The sequence below is a fragment of the Brachypodium distachyon genome, chromosome 5, assembly GCF_000005505.3.
Source record: "Brachypodium distachyon strain Bd21 chromosome 5, Brachypodium_distachyon_v3.0, whole genome shotgun sequence".
Lineage (NCBI taxonomy): Eukaryota > Viridiplantae > Streptophyta > Magnoliopsida > Poales > Poaceae > Brachypodium > Brachypodium distachyon.
In genome coordinates, this window is record NC_016135.3 from 27854593 (window position 1) to 27874778 (window position 20186).

General features: G+C 44.2%; 3 protein-coding genes and 1 long non-coding RNA gene across 19 annotated transcripts; 3 read left to right on the forward strand and 1 right to left on the reverse strand.

Annotated features, from left to right (window-relative positions):
* The first annotated feature begins 691 nt into the window (after positions 1–691).
* On the forward strand, positions 692–4379 carry LOC100833966 (pre-mRNA cleavage factor Im 25 kDa subunit 2). The gene is made up of 7 exons (XM_003580808.4): positions 692–997; positions 2001–2046; positions 2149–2242; positions 2336–2409; positions 3203–3289; positions 3362–3472; positions 3966–4379. The coding sequence occupies exons 1-7, from the start codon at positions 870–872 to the stop codon at positions 4035–4037; spliced, it is 612 nt and encodes a 203-aa protein (XP_003580856.1). The 5' UTR covers positions 692–869; the 3' UTR covers positions 4038–4379.
* Positions 4380–7028: 2649 nt separating this feature from the next.
* Positions 7029–12852, forward strand: LOC100834278 (pre-mRNA cleavage factor Im 25 kDa subunit 2). 14 transcript variants are annotated; one of them, XM_024455672.1, is made up of 12 exons: positions 7029–7192; positions 7498–7596; positions 7744–8003; positions 8450–8545; positions 8636–8765; positions 9167–9482; positions 10490–10535; positions 10645–10738; positions 10833–10906; positions 11681–11767; positions 11848–11958; positions 12453–12852. In XM_024455672.1, the coding sequence occupies exons 5-12, from the start codon at positions 8696–8698 to the stop codon at positions 12522–12524; spliced, it is 870 nt and encodes a 289-aa protein (XP_024311440.1). In that variant the 5' UTR covers positions 7029–7192; positions 7498–7596; positions 7744–8003; positions 8450–8545; positions 8636–8695; the 3' UTR covers positions 12525–12852. The 14 variants fall into 14 exon arrangements, with proteins under 14 accessions (XP_024311440.1, XP_024311441.1, XP_024311438.1 ...); XM_024455673.1 differs by having other exon boundaries at positions 8450–8522; XM_024455670.1 differs by having other exon boundaries at positions 7744–8545.
* LOC112269272 lies at positions 12631–14116 on the reverse strand. The gene is made up of 2 exons (XR_002960879.1): positions 14012–14116; positions 12631–13759 (listed from the first exon to the last, which is right to left on the reverse strand). It is a non-coding gene; the product is annotated as an uncharacterized LOC112269272 (long non-coding RNA).
* A 30-nt stretch (positions 14117–14146) lies between these two features.
* LOC100824247 (DNA mismatch repair protein MSH3) lies at positions 14147–20129 on the forward strand. Of its 3 annotated transcripts, XM_010242336.3 has the most exons (13): positions 14147–15109; positions 15567–15803; positions 15917–16081; positions 16389–16487; positions 16635–16886; positions 17347–17434; positions 17537–17598; positions 17688–17819; positions 17939–18199; positions 18290–18361; positions 18493–18642; positions 18847–19341; positions 19454–20129. In XM_010242336.3, the coding sequence occupies exons 1-13, from the start codon at positions 14171–14173 to the stop codon at positions 19730–19732; spliced, it is 3231 nt and encodes a 1076-aa protein (XP_010240638.2). In that variant the 5' UTR covers positions 14147–14170; the 3' UTR covers positions 19733–20129. The 3 variants fall into 3 exon arrangements, with proteins under 3 accessions (XP_010240638.2, XP_014751364.1, XP_024311444.1); XM_014895878.2 differs by having other exon boundaries at positions 17347–17598; XM_024455676.1 differs by lacking the exon at positions 19454–20129 and having other exon boundaries at positions 17347–17598; positions 18847–19051; positions 19150–19289.
* The last annotated feature ends 57 nt before the right edge of the window (positions 20130–20186 follow it).

Below are 20186 nucleotides of genomic sequence, written 5' to 3' on the forward strand. Positions count from 1 at the left end.
CCGCTAGCGTCTTGTTGAGGAGGAGGAGGCTCGGGTCGCCCGTACCGTCATCGTTGTCGCACTGCCGCCAGCTGCTCCCGCCGCCCTCTTCTCTTCCTCATCACTCCTTGGCTGAGTACGACCGCTGGCACCTCCTCCTGCGACAGATGTCGCCATCTATCGACTTTCTCATCTATGTCTTTAGCGATGAGGACCTCACGAACCGAGCGTGGCGACCAGCGATGCTGCCGCAGGGGCCGCAGGCGAACGGGCGCGACGGCCGGTGGCTGTAGGTGGGGACGGCCTCATGTTGCCCGGCGCTTCATTTGAGGCGGACGGCAGCGGTTGGGCAGGCGACGGCTGAGCAGCAATAGAAATGGAGCAAGGATGAGGAAGAAATGGGCTGCACGTCTCTAAGAAAGCAATCCAAGCTGCGCTATAGCCAAGCTGGCTTTTTCTGTCACTCGATGCGCTACAGAACACACGCCGGACAGCACGCGAGCCACGCTGGAACGAGTTCGACCAATAGAAACAGTACGCGCGGGACGGCAAAATAAATAACGTCAGCTCTTATGATTTAGTTTTAATTATTGGGAGTAGTCATTAGTACGATGTTTTTAAACATGTGTATTTAAGCTTTGCATCGGACGGCTAGGAACAGCGGCCCGCACGCGCCTCTGTATGCCGCAAAACCGGCCGAGCCCAAAGACGCCTTTGCCCCTCGCGCGATCGAGACAAGAGACGGGACCCTTCTCCCCAAACCTGGCCCGACCCGAAAGCCCACCAGCCGCTTTCTTCTCCTCGCCGCCGCCGCCTCCGCCTCCGGCGACCCCCGGAGCCCGAGAAGGAGCAAGAGCGAGAGTTCAGCGAGGCGAAGGAAGGAGGAGGAGATGGTGAGCGGCTCGTCGTCGTCGGTGGTGAACGTGTACCCGCTCGCCAACTACACGTTCGGCACCAAGGAGCCCAAGATGGAGAAGGACACCTCCGTCGCCGACCGCCTCGCCCGCATGAAGGTCAAGTAAGTGTGCCTCCGCCCCCAGGCTCCCCCCGTCCCCACTTCCCTGATCCAGGTCCCGGAGGTCTCGTTCTCGCCGGAAACCCTAAACCCTAGTGCTCAGATCATTTCCCCATGTTTGTTTTTATTCGGAAGATCTCTGGAGTTCATACTTCGGGAGTTGCTTGCGTCGGAGGGTGCTACGGATCGTCGCTGGAGTGCGTTCAAATAGCTGCGCATTTTAGTCAAATTTTGGAAAAACCCGTGCGATGTGAATTGGGTTCCTCCAAAGTTGCGTTAGGACTTCTCATGGAAACCAGTTCAGCTTGTAAATTTGTACGCTGATTTCTGTATCAGTATAGGGAAGTATAATAGTTAAGTGGATTTTTATTGTGGGTGTGGCTGGTTCGCTGCATTGTCGGAGCTAGGCAGAGAATCAAGAGGGGGGCAATTATAGGGACGACTTGCCAACACTTGGGAGATCAAACATTCCCTCCGTCCAATCTAACAGTTGAATTGCGAGTGCTCTAGTTTATCATGTCGAACGTGCCTTGTTACTGTAGGTTTGTCTTGCTTTGTGTAGCTACTCCACTGTATGCTAATATTAGCAGGGGACCACAATAACATAAATTGCTAAAACTTGCTAATGTATCAAGCTGTTGAGCCTGACGCGTAGCAGATCCACAGCACTATGTTACAATTAAAAATAGTTCTACTTGATAAATCATAGCTGAGGAACAATGGTCTGAAACGCCAGGTGAACAAACTGTCATAAAGAAAATCCATACATTGGTCTTGCTGTTTCTTCAATTGGTTACGATGCACGTAACATTATTGTGAGGCAGTAAACTCACATGACTTTCTCAGAGCGCCAAACAGTGAAGTTTTTAAACAGAGATTAATTTATTTACCTTCTGTTTTGTTTCTTAAGTATCCCTTGCAATTAATTCCCTCTGCTAAGTATGTTTTTTTAACCTTGTTCAATCCAATGGATAAGTTAACTTACTAATACTTTGGCGAATGACAGCTACATGAAAGAAGGAATGCGGACAAGTGTTGAAGCAATCCTGCTGGTATGTTTTTTTTGTCCCATCTCATAAATTGGAGTACTTCCTTTAGTCATTACAATGGCATAGTAATTTGACAAACGAACTGAAATCTTCACTCCTATATAGGTGCAAGAGCACAACCATCCTCACATACTCCTGTTGCAAATTGGGAATACATTTTGCAAACTTCCTGGTGGACGGTTGAAGCCTGGAGAGAATGGTGATTTCTTTGTTGTGCAACTTCTTTGCCACATTCTCATAGATGATACCATTTAAATCTTTGTTTGTTTGCTCATGGACTGTAATTCTGCAGAAATTGATGGCCTGAAAAGAAAGCTGTGCAGCAAACTTGCAGTGAACTCACCTTCCTTTCCACCTAACTGGCAGGTAATGTCTTCTATTGAAGTTGTAAGTTTTTCTTGTTAGTGGTCCTATCTTATTATTTCCAACTCGGAATTTAAGTTATATATATCCGCTCCTGTTCTCCCTTGCTTAATGCTAATCTAGTAGTACTGAAGATTATGTGCATGGTAACTTTCAGTGCTCTTGACGATTTACATCCAGTTATATATGCTATGTCAAGGTGCCTTGGTATTAGTAATCTAGATATAAAAACAGGACTTCTGTTTCAGCTCTCCTTTACCCATCTACTTACCATCCTTGCAGGAGTCATTTCGTATTTAGGGCATGTAACAAGAAGAACACTATATAGCTCCATATGAGCATAGTCATTCACTGCCGGGGGGGGGGGGGGGGGGGTGTACATTATATTGCTCCACATGCTATATTGTGGGTGAATCTTATTAGGAATAGTGGCCATGGAGCTTTACTTCAGAAAATCATGATCACAAGCTCCAAGTTTTACACATGACCTGCTTCACATTAACTACCTACCTTAATTGTGTGCAATGCAATTTTCTGCATCTATATACAACAATATTAAAATTTGAAGTTTGTAGGTAGGTCTCTCATACTGCTGTAGAGTCTACTTACCAAAATTTGAAATGGGTGGAATTAGCGGGAACTTTCTTTTCTAGTGTTTCCTTACAGTAATTTCGGGTTTAAGTTTGATGTGATCATCATGCTGGTTCTGTTATCATGAGAAGTATTTACTGATAGATCTTGCATAGTTTAAACTGTATCCGTTCAGATGGAGGTATAATATGCTTGTCACTACCAGGTTGGGGAGTGTGTTGCTGTCTGGTGGAGGCCAAACTTTGAGACTGTGATGTATCCTTACTGCCCTCCACATATTACCAAGCCCAAGGTACATTGTTGCTTTAAGAGATTTTTCTTTAAATTTCTATTATCAGATCAGACTAACCGATGTGATGAACAGGAGTGCAAGAAGCTTTTCATTGTTCACCTAACTGAAAGGGAGTATTTCGCCGTTCCAAGGAACTTGAAGCTACTTGCTGTTCCACTGTTTGAACTATATGACAATGTTCAGGTAAGCCGGACTCCTTATGTGGTGAAAGTTATCTTTTGATGTTGTTTGGAAACATTTTACTAATCCCTCAAGTGTATTGAGATACATGCCTGAAAAAGGCCTAGTGACAGTAGTTTTCTTCCTTTCTCAAGTTTTAAGGAGGATGTATCCTTGCTATACATACACAGAAATGAATGACCATAATAATATTGAGTTCATTTGTAAAAGAAAGGATCCTTCTCTTACTTTTAAAACCTCTCCAATCGTTGGCACCAGAGATAGTAGCTTAGTTGTTAGATCATCATTTAGATCTTTCACCAGGCGTAGGAATGCGATAGTTGTACCCTGCAGTTTACTGTAAATTCATACCAGGCCCTTTCAAGTATGGATTTCCCCTATTGTCGCAATGGTTATTGTTGTTTGCAGTTTTAGTTCTATTATTACCCAGTGTTCTGATGCTGTAGATTTAAATGTGTTGACAAAAGCCTGAAACTTGTTTTCCTTGTGGATGCAGCGGTACGGACCTGTCATTTCCACTATCCCTCAACAGCTGTCTAGGTTCCAGTTCAATATGGTGAGCTCGTAAGGGTGATGAGATATGAAGAGAAGCATGTGTTAAGGCCTCTTTCGTCAACACATTGGCAGATGGACTGTCGACGTGTTGAACTAGCTGATCAACTTAGCATGACCCATTTGTTTTATCATACCGATTTTCTCTGAATTATGCATCGTTAGACTGTAATCTAGACATGCATTTCGACAATTTGTTTGGCGATTCTCTTATTACTCGTTATGTGCCGGTGCAAGGTGTATTATTTAGATAATTATATGTTGCTGTCCGGCGCTAATTATTCGTGTATGTATCGACGTATGTTTGTATTCTTCTGATGCTGTCTGTAGTTAGAACTCTATGCTCTTGTTTTCATTCTGCAGAATGATCTGTGGTGCGCAAGGAGCTATACCTAACACCTTCGGATCATAATAAGTTCTAGTTTTGTTTTTTTAGTGCAAATAAATTTGTAATCTTAAATTGATGTCGTTGTTTTAGTACAAGTTTGAACTAAAACAACAACAAGAATTTAAGATCGGAGGGAGAGCTATAAAGTTAGCCTTAAGCTTATTTTGAGTGGCCAGTCATATGCCTGCAACAACTCGTGAGTGGCTTGCCATATGCCAGAATCCTAACCAAAAGTGAGTTTGAATAGTTCATGTAGCACGGCCTTTGATGTGGTTTGCCATCACAAGTTGAAGTTCAACGACGGACACTCTCTCAGACCTTAATACATTTTAGGCTAAGAGCCAAGTATCTTGCAAGTTTAGTTGCCTAAATATACAGCATGCTTAGGCTTGGCAGAAACTGTAAAAATCAACAATATCTACTTGGTAAAAAACTTATGAATTCGAATTCTGCAAGTTGGAACAGGATACTTGAGCCTTCCAAGATGCATTTTTGTTGAAAACTTGAAACTTGAGTTTTGAAATTTGAACTTTCGTCCTCTCCGACTCTCCGAGCCTCGACCGACCGACGAGCAGAACCTCTGAAAAACCCGTCTCGTCTTCCTCGCCGCCCACTACTTCCCCGTTTCCCGCGCCGGACGCACCCCACCGGCTTCGCCGCCATGGGCAAGCAACCGAAGCAGCAAGTGCTCTCCCGCTTCTTCGCCCCCTCCGCCGCCCCCAAACCGCCCGCGGCACTGCCGCCCAACCCCCCGGCCTCCACCGTGGCTTTCTTCTCTCCCGCCAAGCGCGCGCGCGCCCTCTCCCGCTCCCCCAAAACCCCCGACGCCAAAAAAATCCAAACCCTCCTCATCCTCCTCCGCCCCCGCTCGCGATGCCGTCCGCCGCAGGCTCCTCGAGCCGCCTCTCTCCGCGCTGCCGGCGGCGTCGGCGGTTCCACGGCTTCCCGCATCAAACCCTAGCAGCAGCGGCAGCGGCAAGGGATACACGCCGCTGGAGCAGCAGGTGGTGGACCTCAAGGCGCGGCACCCGGACATGCTCCTCATGGTCGAGGTGGGCTACCGCTACCGCTTCTTCGGCGAGGACGCGGCGGCATCGTCGCCCACCCGGACCGCAGCTTCCTCACCGCCAGCGTCCCCACCTTCCGCCTCGGCTTCCACGACCACCGACTCGTCGCCGCGGGCCACAAGGTCGGCGTGGTCCGCCAGACCGAGACCGCCACCATCAAGGCGGCCCACGGTGGTGCCGCGGCCGGGGCGCCCACCATCGAGGCCTCCACCAGGGAGCTGGAAGGCGGCGGTGCGCCTGAGGAGGGGAGCAGGTACCTCGTGTGGGTGATGGACAAGGAGGTGGATGCGGTGGGGAGGGAGGGGTTCGAGGTGAAGGTCGGGGTGGGGGCCGTCGAGGTGTCCACGGGCAAGGTCGTGCTTGGGGAGTTCATGGACGGCGCCTCGTGGAGCGGGCTTGCGCCGGTCGAGGTCATTCTCGGCACTCCACTCTCGTTCTCCGCCGAAAAGGTAAGGGGTGCCTGGTCCATTTCTGGAACCATAAGCATCAACTGTGCTGAAGTATAAGTGGATTGCCTAGCCCTTTCCATTAGATCGGTCTTTTGGTTGTGGTGGCTAGCGCATGAAGCTCTTCATGGTATCAGAGCCAAGAGGTCTCGAGTTCGAGACCCGGCTAACGCAATTAAATTGCAACCCATTTTCGGTCCACGTTTAGGCCTGAGGGAGCCACACGTGAGGGGGAGTGCTGAAATATAAGTGGATTGCCTAGCCCTTTCCATTAGATTGGTCTTTTGGTTGCGTTGGCTAGCACATGAAGCTCTTCAAGCTGCTTGTTAATCTGATCACCAGCTAAACCCTTTGTTTCGTGGTGCAAACATTGTTTGTTTTTGTGATTTACAGTGCACGCAATAGGTGAAGTTTCACTGATGCACTAACACATTAACGAGTAGATTATAGATTCTGCAATGTTTTTCAGTCTGCGATCTGTAAATTTACTCTGCTTCCTTTTATGATATATGTGGTCTTTGTAGCTTTTGCAGTATTAGTTCTGCATTTACCAGTTTCCAATTCCACCATAAAGTATGTTTACCTTGTCTATCAATACCATCTTGGGTTCAAGCAAATTATTCTACGGTGAGCTTTATTTGCTTTTTTGGCTACATTTTAATATTATTGTGATTTTTGGTGAGTGTTACAATACTCCTTCCAGTTTTATATTGCTCGAGATCCTCTGGTTCATGTGTTCCTCCACTTTTTGTCTAGCTGATGTGGGCATATGTGGGACCTGCTTCTAATGTCCGGGTCGAGTGCACCCCGCGCGCATGTTTTGGTGAGGCCGGCGCTTTAGCAGAACTGCTGTCTTTTTTTGAGAAGTCAGAGGTCAATTCGCCGACCATTGAAAACAATAGGCAGATGATAGAAATAAGTGAAGCAGACAACAGTCATCACATGATAGACAATAAACGTCACGGGATCGACAACAATCTTCATGGGATTGATGTACCGTTAGCCTTCGTAACTGTTCCAAATGGAGCTTAGGTAATGAGCTGTCATCCCACCTTGTAGCTTGGTGATCATCATGTAGTTTAATAAGTTCCTTCTGTTCACGTAGGGCATCATGGCTATGCCAGAGCTAGTGGTGCAAGCAATGGCATTGATTGTTCACTATCTCAAGGGTTTCGGTATGGAATGACTAATCTGCTTTGGTTCTTCATTCCGGCCATTTAGTGCTAATACTGAAATGTCCCTATCAGCAAACGCTCTTCAACAACTTGAGGTATATTCTGCTGTAACATCATGCAATTATTTTGTCTCCTTCTCTCTGTTTAGATATTTGTGACCATTTATTCCTCAGCTGGTGTTTGCCCTCTTGCGGTGGAAGATATATTGTTGCTGGGACACACTTTCTTACATATAGTCAGAGAACTGTAGTTTTTTTTTTCTTTCTCTTCCTGCACCATTGCTTCTAAACTCAAAGCTCAAAAAAATATGAAACACATCCATTTTATAATTTTGTGCCTGTGTCATGCCCTTGAGATTCTCCTCCATTCCATTTATGGGTAACACCAGGAATGCTTTCAGGTATTGAATAACAACTCAGATGGTTCAGTAGAAGGGTCTTTATTCCAAACTATGAACAACACATGTACAGCTTTTGGATCTAGGCTGTTTAGACACTGGGTAAGACGTTTTATACCTGGTCATGAGAAATGATTTATCACAGTGACATATCATTTCGCTAAAAGAAAAGATATTGCAGAGTGACAAACCAAAAAGCTATTCTCATTATGTTAACTGTTTTCTTAAAATCCTGTGGTGTTCTTGCAGTTGACTCACCCCTTATGTGATAGAAATCTAATATGTGCTCGTCATGATGCGGTCTCTGAGATCTCTGAATCAATGGGGTCACGCAGTATTCAGATAGCATGCTACATGATGGAGAGGATGGGTGCTGCACATCTTCTGTGTGAAGTGATCTAAGCACCGTTCTTTAATCTGTTCTAACAATGCTGGGAAGATCACTTGATTCCCAAAGAGGAATAACAAGGATTTTTGACTGCAAAGCCACTTTTGTTCTTTTCAAATACGTATTCACTTTTGTTCTTCTTCATTTTACTGCAAAACGCCACAGCCCCAGTTATGATTGTTCATTTCAAAAGTTGCATCTCATACTTGCAAGTAGTTTTTTTACTGGTACATTAACATGTGTTACCACAACAAAATAGAGAAGTCAGTTTTCTTTAATAGTACAAAAACTTATTTCCCTTTGACCCTTCCTGTGTAAAGTAGTACAACAAATGTGTTACTTCAAAGAAATTTTTGAGATGCACTGTGTTTGTGTTCCGTGCCATAAATCATAACTTGCTGAGCCCAACCCTATTATCCAAGTATCCTGTCAAGTGAATATGATATTCATAGAATCACAATGAATGCTCTGTAACTCAAAAGTTTCCACTGTAGATTTCTCAGTATTTATGCCCAAAACCGGTTGATGTCTTTTGGATGACTAACTGCCGATATTGTCACATTGCAGTTTGTTGGAGTCATCAAAGCTATCATGACAGCTGGAAAGCAGCTGCAGAAGCTTGTGCTGGAGGATACTGACAGTTTAAGTTCTTAGAAAAAACTTGTGTTGCCACTATCCTTAATGGAAATAACTAATTTCCCTATTTTGTTTCTCTTAAATCTAGGGCCTAAATTTAGATTTTGCATTGGCCAGGGCTCCAGTATCTCAGGTACAGCCTAGCTAGAGCTATGATACATATGTACATACAAGATCATGAGGGGATCCCTAGCACATGTCAGACCTCTGTCTCCACCATTCGTATTGTCGGTTAACACGGCTTCAGGTAACTATATTGTAGTTTTGCGCACTTACGTCTATTGATCTAATACCATGTTATTGAATATACTTGTATACCAGAACTTATGGCCTTATAGATAACTTTGTAAGAAAAAAGGTTAAAAGGGAAGTATGATCAAGTGAAATATTGAAGCATTTATGACGGTCAATTCATTGAGATGAGACACAATAGAAATCCATAGTCCATACATGGTAGTACCTCTTATTAGGTAGACCTCGTATTATGTGTATAAAAAATAAAAAACATCACATGATAGGTAGCTGTCTTGTGAAATAAACTTTTAATTATGTGTATATTTAAAATCATAGCGCATGCAAATGACACATGTAGTCATTAGTACGATGCTTTTTAAACATGTGTATTCAAGCTTTGCATTGGACGGCTAGGAACAGTGGCCCACACCTCTATATACTTCGCGCGATTGAGAGAAGACGGGACCCTTCTCCCCAAACCTAGCCCGTCCCGAAAGCCCACCACCAGCCTCTTTCTTCTCCTCGCCGCCGCCTCCTCCGGCGACCACCGGAGCCCGAGAAGGAAGAGGAAGAGCGAGAGCTCAGCAAGGCGAAGGAAGGAGATGGTGAGCGCCTCGTCATCGTCGGTGGTGAACGTGTACCCGCTCGCCAACTACACGTTCGGCACCAAGGAGCCCAAGATGGAGAAGGACACCTCCGTCGCCGACCGCCTCGCGCGCATGAAGGTCAAGTAAGTGTCCCTCCGTCCCAGGCTCCCCACCCGGTCCCCGCTTCCCTGATCCAGGCCCTAGAGGTCTCATTCTCGCCGGAAACCCTAAACCCTAGCGCTCAGATCATTTCCCCGTGTTTTTTATCTTTTTCTTCGGAAGATCTCCGGAGTTCATGCTTGTAGAGTTGCCTGCGTCGGAGAGTGCTACGGATCGTTGATGGAGTGTTCAAATAGCTGCGCATTTTAGTCAAATTTTGGAAAACCCCGTGCGATGCGAATTGGGTTCCTCCAAAGTTGTGTTAGGACTTTTGGAAACCAGTTCAGCTTGTAGTTTTGTACACTAATTTCTGTATCAGTATAGGGAAGTGTTTTAGTTAAGTGGATTTATATTGTGGGTGTGGCTGGTTCGCTGCATTGTCGGAGCTAGGCAGAGAATCAAGAGGGGGGCAATTATAGGAATGACTCGCCAACACCAAAGTACCAAACATTCCCTCCGCACAATCCAACGGTTGCATTGCGAGTGCTCTAGTTTATCAGGTAGAACGTGCCTTGTTATTGTAGGTTTGTCTTGCTTTGTGTAGCTACTCCACTGGATGCTAATATTAGCAGGGGACCACAATAACATGAATTGCTAAAACTTGCTAATGTATCAAGCTGTTGAGCCTGGCGCGTAGCAGATTCAGAGCACTATGTTATAATTAAATATAGTTCTACTTGATAAATCATAGCTGAGGAACAATGGTCTAAAACGCCATGTAAAAACTGTCATAAAGAAAATCCATACATTTGTCTTGCTGTTTCTTCAATCGGTTTCGATGCACGTATTATTATTGTGAGGCAGTAAACTCACATGACTTTCTCATAGCGCCATACAGTGAAGTTTTAAAACAGAGATTAATTTATGTACCTTCTGTTTTGTTTCTTAAGTATCCCTTGCAATTAGTTCCCTCTGCCAAGTATGTTTTTTTTTAACCTTGTTCGATCCAATGGATCATAAGTTAACTTACTAATACTTTGGCGAATGACAGCTACATGAAAGAAGGAATGCGGACAAGTGTTGAAGCAATCATGCTGGTATGTTTCTTTTTTCCCCATCTCATAAATTGGAGTACTTCCTGTAGTCATTACAATGTCATAGTAATTTGACAGCCAAACTGAAATCTTCACCTGCATTATCCTATAGGTGCAAGAGCACAACCATCCCCACGTACTGCTATTGCAAATTGGGAATACATTTTGCAAACTTCCTGGTGGACGGTTGAAGCCTGGAGAGAATGGTGGTTGCTTTGTTTTGGAACTTCTTTGCCACGTTCTCATAGATGATACCATTTAAATCTTTGTCTGTTTCCTCATGGGACTGGAATTCTGCAGAAATTGATGGCCTGAAGAGAAAGCTGTGCAGCAAACTTGGAGTGAACTCACCTTCCTTTCCACCTAACTGGCAGGTAATGACTTCTTTGGAAGTTGTAAGTTTTTCTTGTTAGTGGTCCTATCTTATTTTTTCCAACTCAGAATTTAAGTTATATCCGCTCATGTTCTACCTTGCTTAAATCTACTCTAGTAGTACTGAAGATTATGTGCATGGTAACTTTCAGTGCTCTTGAGGATTTACATCCAGTTATATATGCTATGTCTAGTTGCCTTGGTATTAGTAATCTAGAAATAAAAACAGGACTTCTGTTTCAGCTCTCCTTAACCCATCTACTTACCATCCTTGCAGGAGTCATTTGCTATTTAGGGCATGTAACAAGAACACTACATAGCTCTATAAGCATAGTCATTAACTGCCGCGGTGGGGGGGTGTACATTATATTGCTCCACATCCTATATTGTGGGTGAACCTAAATAGGAATAGTGGCCGTGGAGCTTTACTTCAGAAAATCATGATCACAAGCTCCAAGTTTTACACATGAACTGCTTCACATTAACTACCTACCTTAATTGTGTGCGATGGAATTTTCTGCATCTATATACAACAATATTAAAATTGGACGTTTCTAGGTAGGTCTCTCATACTGCTGTAGAGTCTACTTACCAAAATTTGAAATAAGTGGAATTAACGGGAACTTTCTTTTCTAGTTTTTGCTTACAGTAATTTCGGGTTTAAGTTTGATGTGATCATGCTGGTTCTGTTATTATGAGATGTATTTACTGATAGATCTTGCATAGTTTAAACTGTATCCGTTCAGAGGGAGGTATAATATGCTTGTCACTTCCAGGTTGGGGAGTGTGTTGGTGTCTGGTGGAGGCCAAACTTTGACAATGTGATGTATCCTTACTGCCCTCCACATATTACCAAGCCCAAGGTACATTGTTGGTTTAAGAGGTTTTTCTTTAAATTTCTATTATCAAATCAGACTATAGAAATGACCAATGTGATGAGCAGGAGTGCAAGAAGCTTTTCATTGTTCACCTAACTGAAAGGGAGTATTTCGCCATTCCAAGGAAGTTGAAGCTACGTGCCGTTCCACTGTTTGAAATCTATGACAATGTTCAGGTAAGCCGGACTCCTTATGTGGTGAAAGTTATCTTTTGATGTTGTTTGGAAACATTTTACTAATCCCTCAAGTGTATTGAGATACATGCCTGAAAAAAGGCCTTGTGACAGTAGTTTTCTTCCTTTCTCAAGTTTTAAGGAGGATGTATCCTTGCCATGCATACACAGAAATGAATGACCATAGTAATATTGAGTTCATTTGTAGAAGAAAGGATCCTTCTCTTACTTTTTAAACCTCTCCAATCTTTGGCACCAGAGATAGTAGCTTGGTTGTTACATCATCATTTAGATCTTTCACCAGGCGTAGGTATGCGATAGTTGTACCCTGCAGTTTACTGTAAATTCATACCAGACCCTTTGAAGTATGGATTTCCCCTATTGTCGCAATGGTTATTGTTGTTTGCAGTTTTAGTTCTGTTATTACCCAGTGTTCTGATGCTGTAGATTTAAATTTGTTGACAACAGCCTGAAACTTGTTTTCTTTTTGGATGCAGCGGTTCGGACCTGTCATTTCCACTATCCCTCTACAGCTGTCTAGGTTCCAGTTCAACATGGTGAGCTCGTAAGGGTGATGAGATATGAAGAGAGGCATGTGTTAAGGCCTCTTTCATCAACACATTGACAGATGGACCGTCGACGTGTTGAACTAGCTGATCAACTTAGCATTACTCATTTGTTTTATCATTACCAAATTTCCCTGAATTATGCATCGTTAGACTGTAATCGAGACATGCATTTCGACTATCTGTTTGGTGGTTCTCTTATTACTCGTCACTTGCTAGTGCAAGGTGTATTTTTTAGATAATCATTTGTTGCTCTGCAGCGCTAATTATTCGTGTATGTATCCGTGTATGTTTGTACTCCCTCCGTCCCATATAAAGTGACTTTCTATTACATGTATCTAGATGCTTTTTAGGCTTAGATTCATTCATATTTGGACAAATTTGAGTCACTTGATGTGGGACGGAGGAAGTATTCTTCCGACGATCTTTGTACTAAGAATGTTATGCTCTTTTTTCGTTCTGCCAAATGACGTGTCGAGGAGCTATACCTAATTACCTTCGGATCATAATATGTTTCATTTTTCTTGTTTGAGTACACAGAAGTTGTACCATAAACTTAGCATTAATCTTTTTTGAGTGGCTAGTCATATGCCTGCAAAAACTTTTGGCTTGTCATATGCCTGAATACTAACCAAACGTGAGTTTGGATATTTCATCTAGCACGTAGAGACGTTGTGATATGTGTTGCCATCACAAGCGGAAGTTCAACGACCGACACTCTCTCAGACCTTAATAGGAGTAAATTTTAGGTACTTGGTACTCCCTTTCTCCGTCCCGAAAAGGTTGACGCACCTTACTTTACAAGTTAATTTTACATTTAAGTCCAACAATTTCAAATAATTACTTTTGTGATCTCAGCAACAAATCAATCACACCACGATCCTAGGATCTACGGCCGCACCTTCAAATCAATCACACCTCAATCCTAGGAGCTACAGCCGGATATTCAAATCCCTCCTATCATGATCCCAGGAGTCAACAATGGCAAAAATCTCTCAGATCACGATCCTAGTTTAGGCAACAGCAGCAAGATCCTCTGATCATGATCCTAGTTTAGCCAACAACAACAACAAAATCAAATTCCTCAAATCACGATCTAGTGAAGGCAACAGCAGCAATCAAATCCCTTAGATCACGATCGCAGTGAAGGTAATAACAGCAAAATCAACTCCCTCAGATCACGATCAAGTGAAGGCAACGGTAGCAATCAAATCCAATCACAATAACAAGATCAAATCCTGCAGAACAAGAGTACAGCTGTCAGTTCAAATCACAGAAGTAGTAAGCCCTCCGTTCAAAAAAGATGTCTCAACTTTGACTAAATTTAAATGCATCTATACACTAAGTCATGCCTAGATACATTCAAATTTTGACAAACTTGAAACATCTTTTGTTGGACGGATAGAGTAATAAACTTATGAATTCGAATTTCTGCAAGCTGGAACAAGACACTTGAGCCTTCCAAGATGCAGTTTAATGAATATTTGAACCTTGGAATTTTGAAATTTGAACTTTCGTCAGTCGACTCTCCGGGCCTCGACCGACCGACGATCTGAAAACCCCGTCTCGTCTTCCTCGCCGCCCACTACTTCCCCATTTCCCGCGCCGAACTCCCCCCCCCCCCCCCCCCCCCCACCGCCTTCGTCGCCATGGGCAAGCAACCGAAGCAGCAAGTGCTCTCCCGCTTCTTCGCTCCCTCCGCCGCCGCCAAACCGCCCGTGGCACCGCCTCCGCCGAACCCACCCGCCTCCGCCTTCGCTTCCTTCTCTCCCGCCAAGCGCGCGCGCGCCCTCTCCCGCTCCCCCAAAACCCCCGACGCCAAAAAACACAAACCCTCCTCATCCTCCTCCGCCCCCGCTCGCGATGCCGTCCGCCGCAGGCTCCTCGAGCCGCCTCTCTCCGCGCTGCCGGCGCCGACGGCGGTTCCACGGCTTCCCGCATCAAACCCTAGCAGCAGCGGCAGCGGCAGCGGCAAGGGATACACGCCGCTGGAGCAGCAGGTGGTGGACCTCAAGGCGCGGCACCCGGACGTGCTCCTCATGGTCGAGGTAGGCTACCGCTACCGCTTCTTCGGCGAGGACGCGGCCGCTGCCGCCTCCGTGCTCGGCATCGTCGCGCACCCGGACCGCAGCTTCCTCACCGCCAGCGTCCCCACTTTCCGCCTCGGCTTCCACGTCCGCCGCCTCGTCGCCGCGGGCCACAAGGTCGGCGTCGTGCGCCAGACCGAGACCGCCGCCATCAAGGCGGCCCACGGCGGCGCCGCGGCCGGGGCGCCGTTCGCGCGCGGGCTGTCGGCCGTGTACACGCGCGCCACCATCGAGGCCTCCGCCGGGGAGTTGGAGGGCGGCGGCGCGCCTGAGGAGGGGAGCAGGTACCTCGTGTGCGTGGTGGACAGGGAGGCGGAGGCGGTGGGGAGGGAGGGGTTCGAGGTGAAGGTCGGGGTGGTGGCCGTCGAGGTGTCCACCGGCGAGGTCGTGCATGGGGAGTTCATGGATGGCGCCTCCCGGAGCGGCCTCGAGGCCGTGCTTCTTGGCTTGGCGCCCGTCGAGGTCATTCTCGGCACTCCACTCTCGTTCGCTACGGAAAAGGTAAAGGGTGCCTGCTCCATTTCTGGAACCATAAGCATCAGCTGCTTGTTAATCCGATCTCCAGCTGAACCATTTGTTTTGTGTTACAAAAATTGTTTGTTGTTGTGATTCACAACGCACACAATAGGTAAAGTTGCACACATGCACTGCTGTACTAACCATTAACGAGTAGATTATAGATTATGCAATCTTTTTCAGTATGCGATCTGTAAATTTACAGTGCTTACTTTGCAGTAATAGTTCTGCATTTACCAGTTTCCAATTCCACCAAAAAGTATTCTTACTTTGTCTATTCATACCATCTTGAGTTCAAGCAAAATATTCTATGGTGAGCTTTATTTGCTTTTTTGGCTACATTTTAATGTTATTGTGATTTTTGGTGAGTGTTACAATACTCCTTCCAGTTTTATATTGCTCAAGATCCTCTGGTTCATGTGTTCCTCCACTTTTTGTCTAGCTGATGAGGGCATATGCGGGACCTGCTTCTAATGTCCGGGTTGAGTGCACCCCGCGCATGTGTTTTGGTGAGGCCGGCGCTTTAGCAGAATTGCTGTCTTTTTTTGAGAAGTCAGAGGTCAATTCACCGACCATTGAAAACAATAGGCAGATGATAGAAATAAGTGAAGCAGACAACAGTTGTCACGGGATAGACAATAATCGTCAAGGGATCGACAATGATCTTCATGGGATTGAGGTACTGTTAGCCTTCGTAACTGTTCCAACTGGAGATTAGGTAATTAGCTGTCGTCCTACCTTGTAGCTTTTGTGATCACCATGTAGTTTAATAAGTTCCTTCTGTTCACGTAGGGCATCATGGCTCTGCCAGAGCTAGTGGTGCAAGCAATGGCATTGATTGTTCGCTATCTCAAGGGTTTCGGTATGGAAAGGTTAATCTGCTTTGGTTCTTCATTCCGTCCATTTAGTGCTAATACTGAAATGTCCCTATCAGCAAACGCTCTTCAACAACTTGAGGTATATTCTTCTGTAACATCTTGCAATTATTTTGTCTCCTCTCTGTTTAGATATCTGTAACCATTTATTCCTCAGCTGGTGTTTGCCCTCTTGCAGTGGAAAATATATTGTTGCTGGGACACACTTTCTTACATATAGTCAGAGAACTGTAGTTTTTTTGTTTCTTTCTCTTCCTGCACCATTGCTTCAAAACTCAAAGATCAAGAAATATGAAGCACATCCATTTTATAATTTTGTGTCTGTGTCATGCCCTTGAGATTCTCCTCCATTCCATTTATGGTATGGGTAACACCAGGAATGCTTTCAGGTATTGAAGAACAACTCAGATGGTTCAGTAGAAGGGTCTTTATTCCAAGCTATGAACAACACATGTACAGCTTTTGGATCTAGGCTGTTTAGACACTGGGTAAGACGTTTTATACCTGGTCATGAGTAATGACCTATCACAGTGACATATCATTTCGCTAAAAGAAAAGATATTGCAGAGTGACAAACCAAAAAGCTATTCTCATTATGTTAACTGTTTTCTTAAAATTCTGTGGTGTTCTTGCAGTTGACCCACCCCTTATGTGATAGAAATCTAATATGTGCTCGTCATGATGCGGTCTCTGAGATCTCTGAATCGATGGGGTCACGGCAACATTCAGATAGCATGCTTCATGATGGAGAGGATGGGGGCTGCACAGCTTCTGTGCGAAGTGATCTAAGCACCGTTCTTTCATCTATTCTAACAATGCTGGGAAGATCACTTGATTCTCAAAGAGGAATAACACGGATTTTTCACTGCAAAGCCACAGCTAAAGAGGTCAAATATGCATTCACTTTTGTTCTTATTGATTTTACTGCAAAACGCCCCAGCCCCAGTTATGGTTGTTCATTTCAAAAGTTGCATCTGATACTTGCAAGTAGTTTTTGTTTTCCTGGTACATTAACATGTGTTACCACAACAAAATAGAGAAGTCAGTTAGATTTCTTTAATAATACACAAACTTATTTCCCTTTGACCCTTCCTGTGTAAAGTAGTACAACAAATGTGTCACTTAAAAGAAATTTTTGAGATGCATTGTGTTTGTGTTCTGTGCCATAAATCATAACCTGCTGAGCCCAACCCTATTATCCAAGTATCCTGTCAAGTTAATACGATATTCATAGAATCACAATGAATGCTCTGAAACTCAAAAGTTTCCACTGTAGATTTCTCAGTATTTATGCCAAAAACTGGTAAATGTCTTTTGGACGGCTAACTGCCTATATTTTCATTGCAGTTTGTTGGAGTCATCGAGGCTATCCTGACAGCTGGAAAGCAGCTGCAGAAGCTTGTTCTCGAGGATACTGACACTGTGTCTTCTCAGCGTAAATCTGTCCACTCTTCTTTGCTGAGAAGGCTAATAAGTACAGCTTCATCATCCACTGTACTTTCTAATGCTGTGAAACTTCTTTCGTGTCTTAACAAAGATGCTGCTGATCAAGGAGACATGCTAAACATATTCATTGCGTCTGTTGATCAATTCCCTGAGGTAAATCCTTCCCTTTTAATGAATTGAGCTTGTTTTTGTTCCTTATCTTTCCTGATCCATGATACTTGTATTTATATATCTTTCCGTAGGTTGCAGAGGGCCATGTGACTGTTGAAATGGCCAAGCGAAAACTGGATTTGTTAATTGTTGAGTATCGGAAGCAGCTTGGTATGCGCAACTTGGAGTACAAAACTGTAGCTGGAACAACTTATTTGATTGAAGTTAAGTCGATTAGTTGAATCCAGTTACCTTCAGATATTGTTAGTCTCAAGTAGGAAGGATATTTCTTGTAGTTTTCATTGGGTTATTAATATTGCCTATTGGCTATTTGTGCCTGCAGCTACCAGTAGATAGAAGGGTGCCTTCAAATTGGATGAAAGTAAATAGCACAAAAAAAACTATCAGATACCACACTCCTGAAATCGTGAAAAACTTGGACAATTTAGTGCTGGCTAAGGAAGAACTAGCAGTTATCTGCAGGACAACATGGCATACGTTCCTTATGGATTTCGGCAAATATTATGCGCAGTTTCAAGCAACTGTTGAGTCTCTTGCAGCTCTAGACTGCTTATACTCTCTTGCCACACTTGCAAAACAAAATGTAATATACTATCTGTGACCAGTGTTTACCTTTTTACATGTACCTTTTCCTATATGACATTGATAACCATATGTTTCTCCATTTTTACAGAACTATGTGCAACCTAATTTTGTTCCTGAGAATGAAGCAAGCCAGATTCACATCAAAGACGGCCGCCATCCGGTTAGTTGTATATCACTTTTCACTCCATTGCTAAGTTTCAAGAACAAGTCTCTGGACGTATTTTAGGTTCTGCACATAACACTTTTTAGCTATATTGACGATGATGTTGATGCTATGCTGTTGGATTTTAGGTTCTGGAGTCTCTACTTGGAGACAATTTTGTTCCAAATGATACAGACCTTCAAGCAGATGAGGAGTACTGCCAGATTGTTACAGGACCAAACATGGGAGGAAAAAGTTGCTATATTCGCCAAGTTGCATTAATTACCATTATGGCCCAGGTATAGGTTATGTCCCATAATCTTAGGCTACCCCTGGAGATGTTGTGGATGTATATTACAACTTCAACCTAATCGTTGGACTGCTTCTGAGAATAATGAGTTATTTTCTTTTGCATACAGCTAAAGGTTTATAGTCATTACAGATTACCTTTGCTAACTTTTTTCTGAAGTGATTTCTAAAACTCGTTGCTCTGATTCCATTAGGTTGGTTCCTTTGTACCAGCTTCATCAGCAAGATTGCATGTTGTCGATGGAATCTATACTAGGATGGGTGCATCTGACAGTATTCAGCAAGGAACAAGTACCTTCTATGAAGAGTTGAATGAAGCTTCCAACATATTGCATAACTGCTCATCTCGATCCTTAGTTATCATTGATGAGCTTGGTCGTGGAACAAGCACACACGATGGTGTTGCTATTGCTTATGCTACGTTACAGTATCTCCTCAAAGAGAAGAAGTGTATTGTCATTTTTGTCACTCATTATCCAAAAATTCTTGATATTCAGAGAGAATTTGAAGGTTCCGTTGGGGCATACCACGTTTCATATCTATCAACAAGGAAGCTGTTGGAAATCACTGATGAAAAGATGGAAATTGGCACAGAAACAGAGGATCTTGGAGAAATTACTTTCTTGTATAAACTTGTTGCTGGAGCTTCAGACAGAAGCTTTGGTCTCAATGTTGCTCTGCTTGCACAGGTTAGTCATATGTAAGTTGTATCATCATGGGTACTCCAAACACAAGCTTTGAGACACTAAACTTTATTGCTCCCCTAACATGTTGGTTTCTGGGATGTGATCCTGATTGCAGCTCCCATTAAGTTGTATTAGACGTGCATCAGTCATGGCAGCCAAACTGCAAGAAGAGTTGAGTGAGCGCGAGGAAAATAAGGTAGGGAGGCTGATGGAGAAACCAGCCGGGCACTCTCCAAAAGCGGTCTGTGCCGCACAGCCTTACCAAGGGTTGATGGAAGCGTGTCGCAGGATACTTGGTGACATGAGATGTGTTGAAAGCAGTAATGACCTGACGGATACGCTTTCTCATCTGAGGAACGCCAAGGAGATTGCAGTGAAGACAACTAAAGGCTAGCGTTCTTCTCATACGAGGTCTCAACCGGCTGTTGTTTCGTCCTTAATTTAAAGGGGAACTATCAGGTGAATTGGCAGTGTCCTGACCGTATTGACCAGCACGAGGTATAGCTAAGCTAATGGTAAGCAGCAAGTCGTCAGTCAGCCGTTAACATCGATCTTTTCTCCATAGAGCATCACGCAAGTGACCTACTGTAGACCATGTAACTGCGGCATGAGTGAGGCCGTGCACCATCCAGAGTTATTCTCTTTGTAAATAAATATACACAGCCTTTTGTTAGCTTGGGTGGAAGTAGACGCAGAAATGCGTGATGGTGCGTCTCCTTGTCCTGTTGTCCATCCAGTTTGCATTCTTCATGATGTGTGCTCGTACTTTGAACTTGTTTTTTTTTTATTAAGAGGAACGTACTTTGAACTTGGTGGCATGGGGAGCTTGTTTTGAAGGCCGAATTGAA

Coding starts and splice junctions, on each gene's coding strand:
- LOC100833966 (XM_003580808.4), top strand. CDS start 870: ATGGTGAGCGGCTCGTCGTCGTCGGTGGTGAACGTGTACCCGCTCGCC. Junction 2,243..2,335: donor GTTGAAGCCTGGAGAGAATG/GTGATTTCTTTG, acceptor GTAATTCTGCAG/AAATTGATGGCCTGAAAAGA. Junction 2,410..3,202: donor CCTTTCCACCTAACTGGCAG/GTAATGTCTTCT, acceptor TGTCACTACCAG/GTTGGGGAGTGTGTTGCTGT.
- LOC100834278 (XM_024455669.1), top strand. CDS start 8,696: ATGAGGGGATCCCTAGCACATGTCAGACCTCTGTCTCCACCATTCGTA. Junction 11,768..11,847: donor CACATATTACCAAGCCCAAG/GTACATTGTTGG, acceptor TGTGATGAGCAG/GAGTGCAAGAAGCTTTTCAT. Junction 11,959..12,452: donor AAATCTATGACAATGTTCAG/GTAAGCCGGACT, acceptor TTTTGGATGCAG/CGGTTCGGACCTGTCATTTC.
- LOC100824247 (XM_014895878.2), top strand. CDS start 14,171: ATGGGCAAGCAACCGAAGCAGCAAGTGCTCTCCCGCTTCTTCGCTCCC. Junction 16,488..16,634: donor CTAGGCTGTTTAGACACTGG/GTAAGACGTTTT, acceptor GTGTTCTTGCAG/TTGACCCACCCCTTATGTGA. Junction 17,820..17,938: donor GAACAACTTATTTGATTGAA/GTTAAGTCGATT, acceptor TTGTGCCTGCAG/CTACCAGTAGATAGAAGGGT.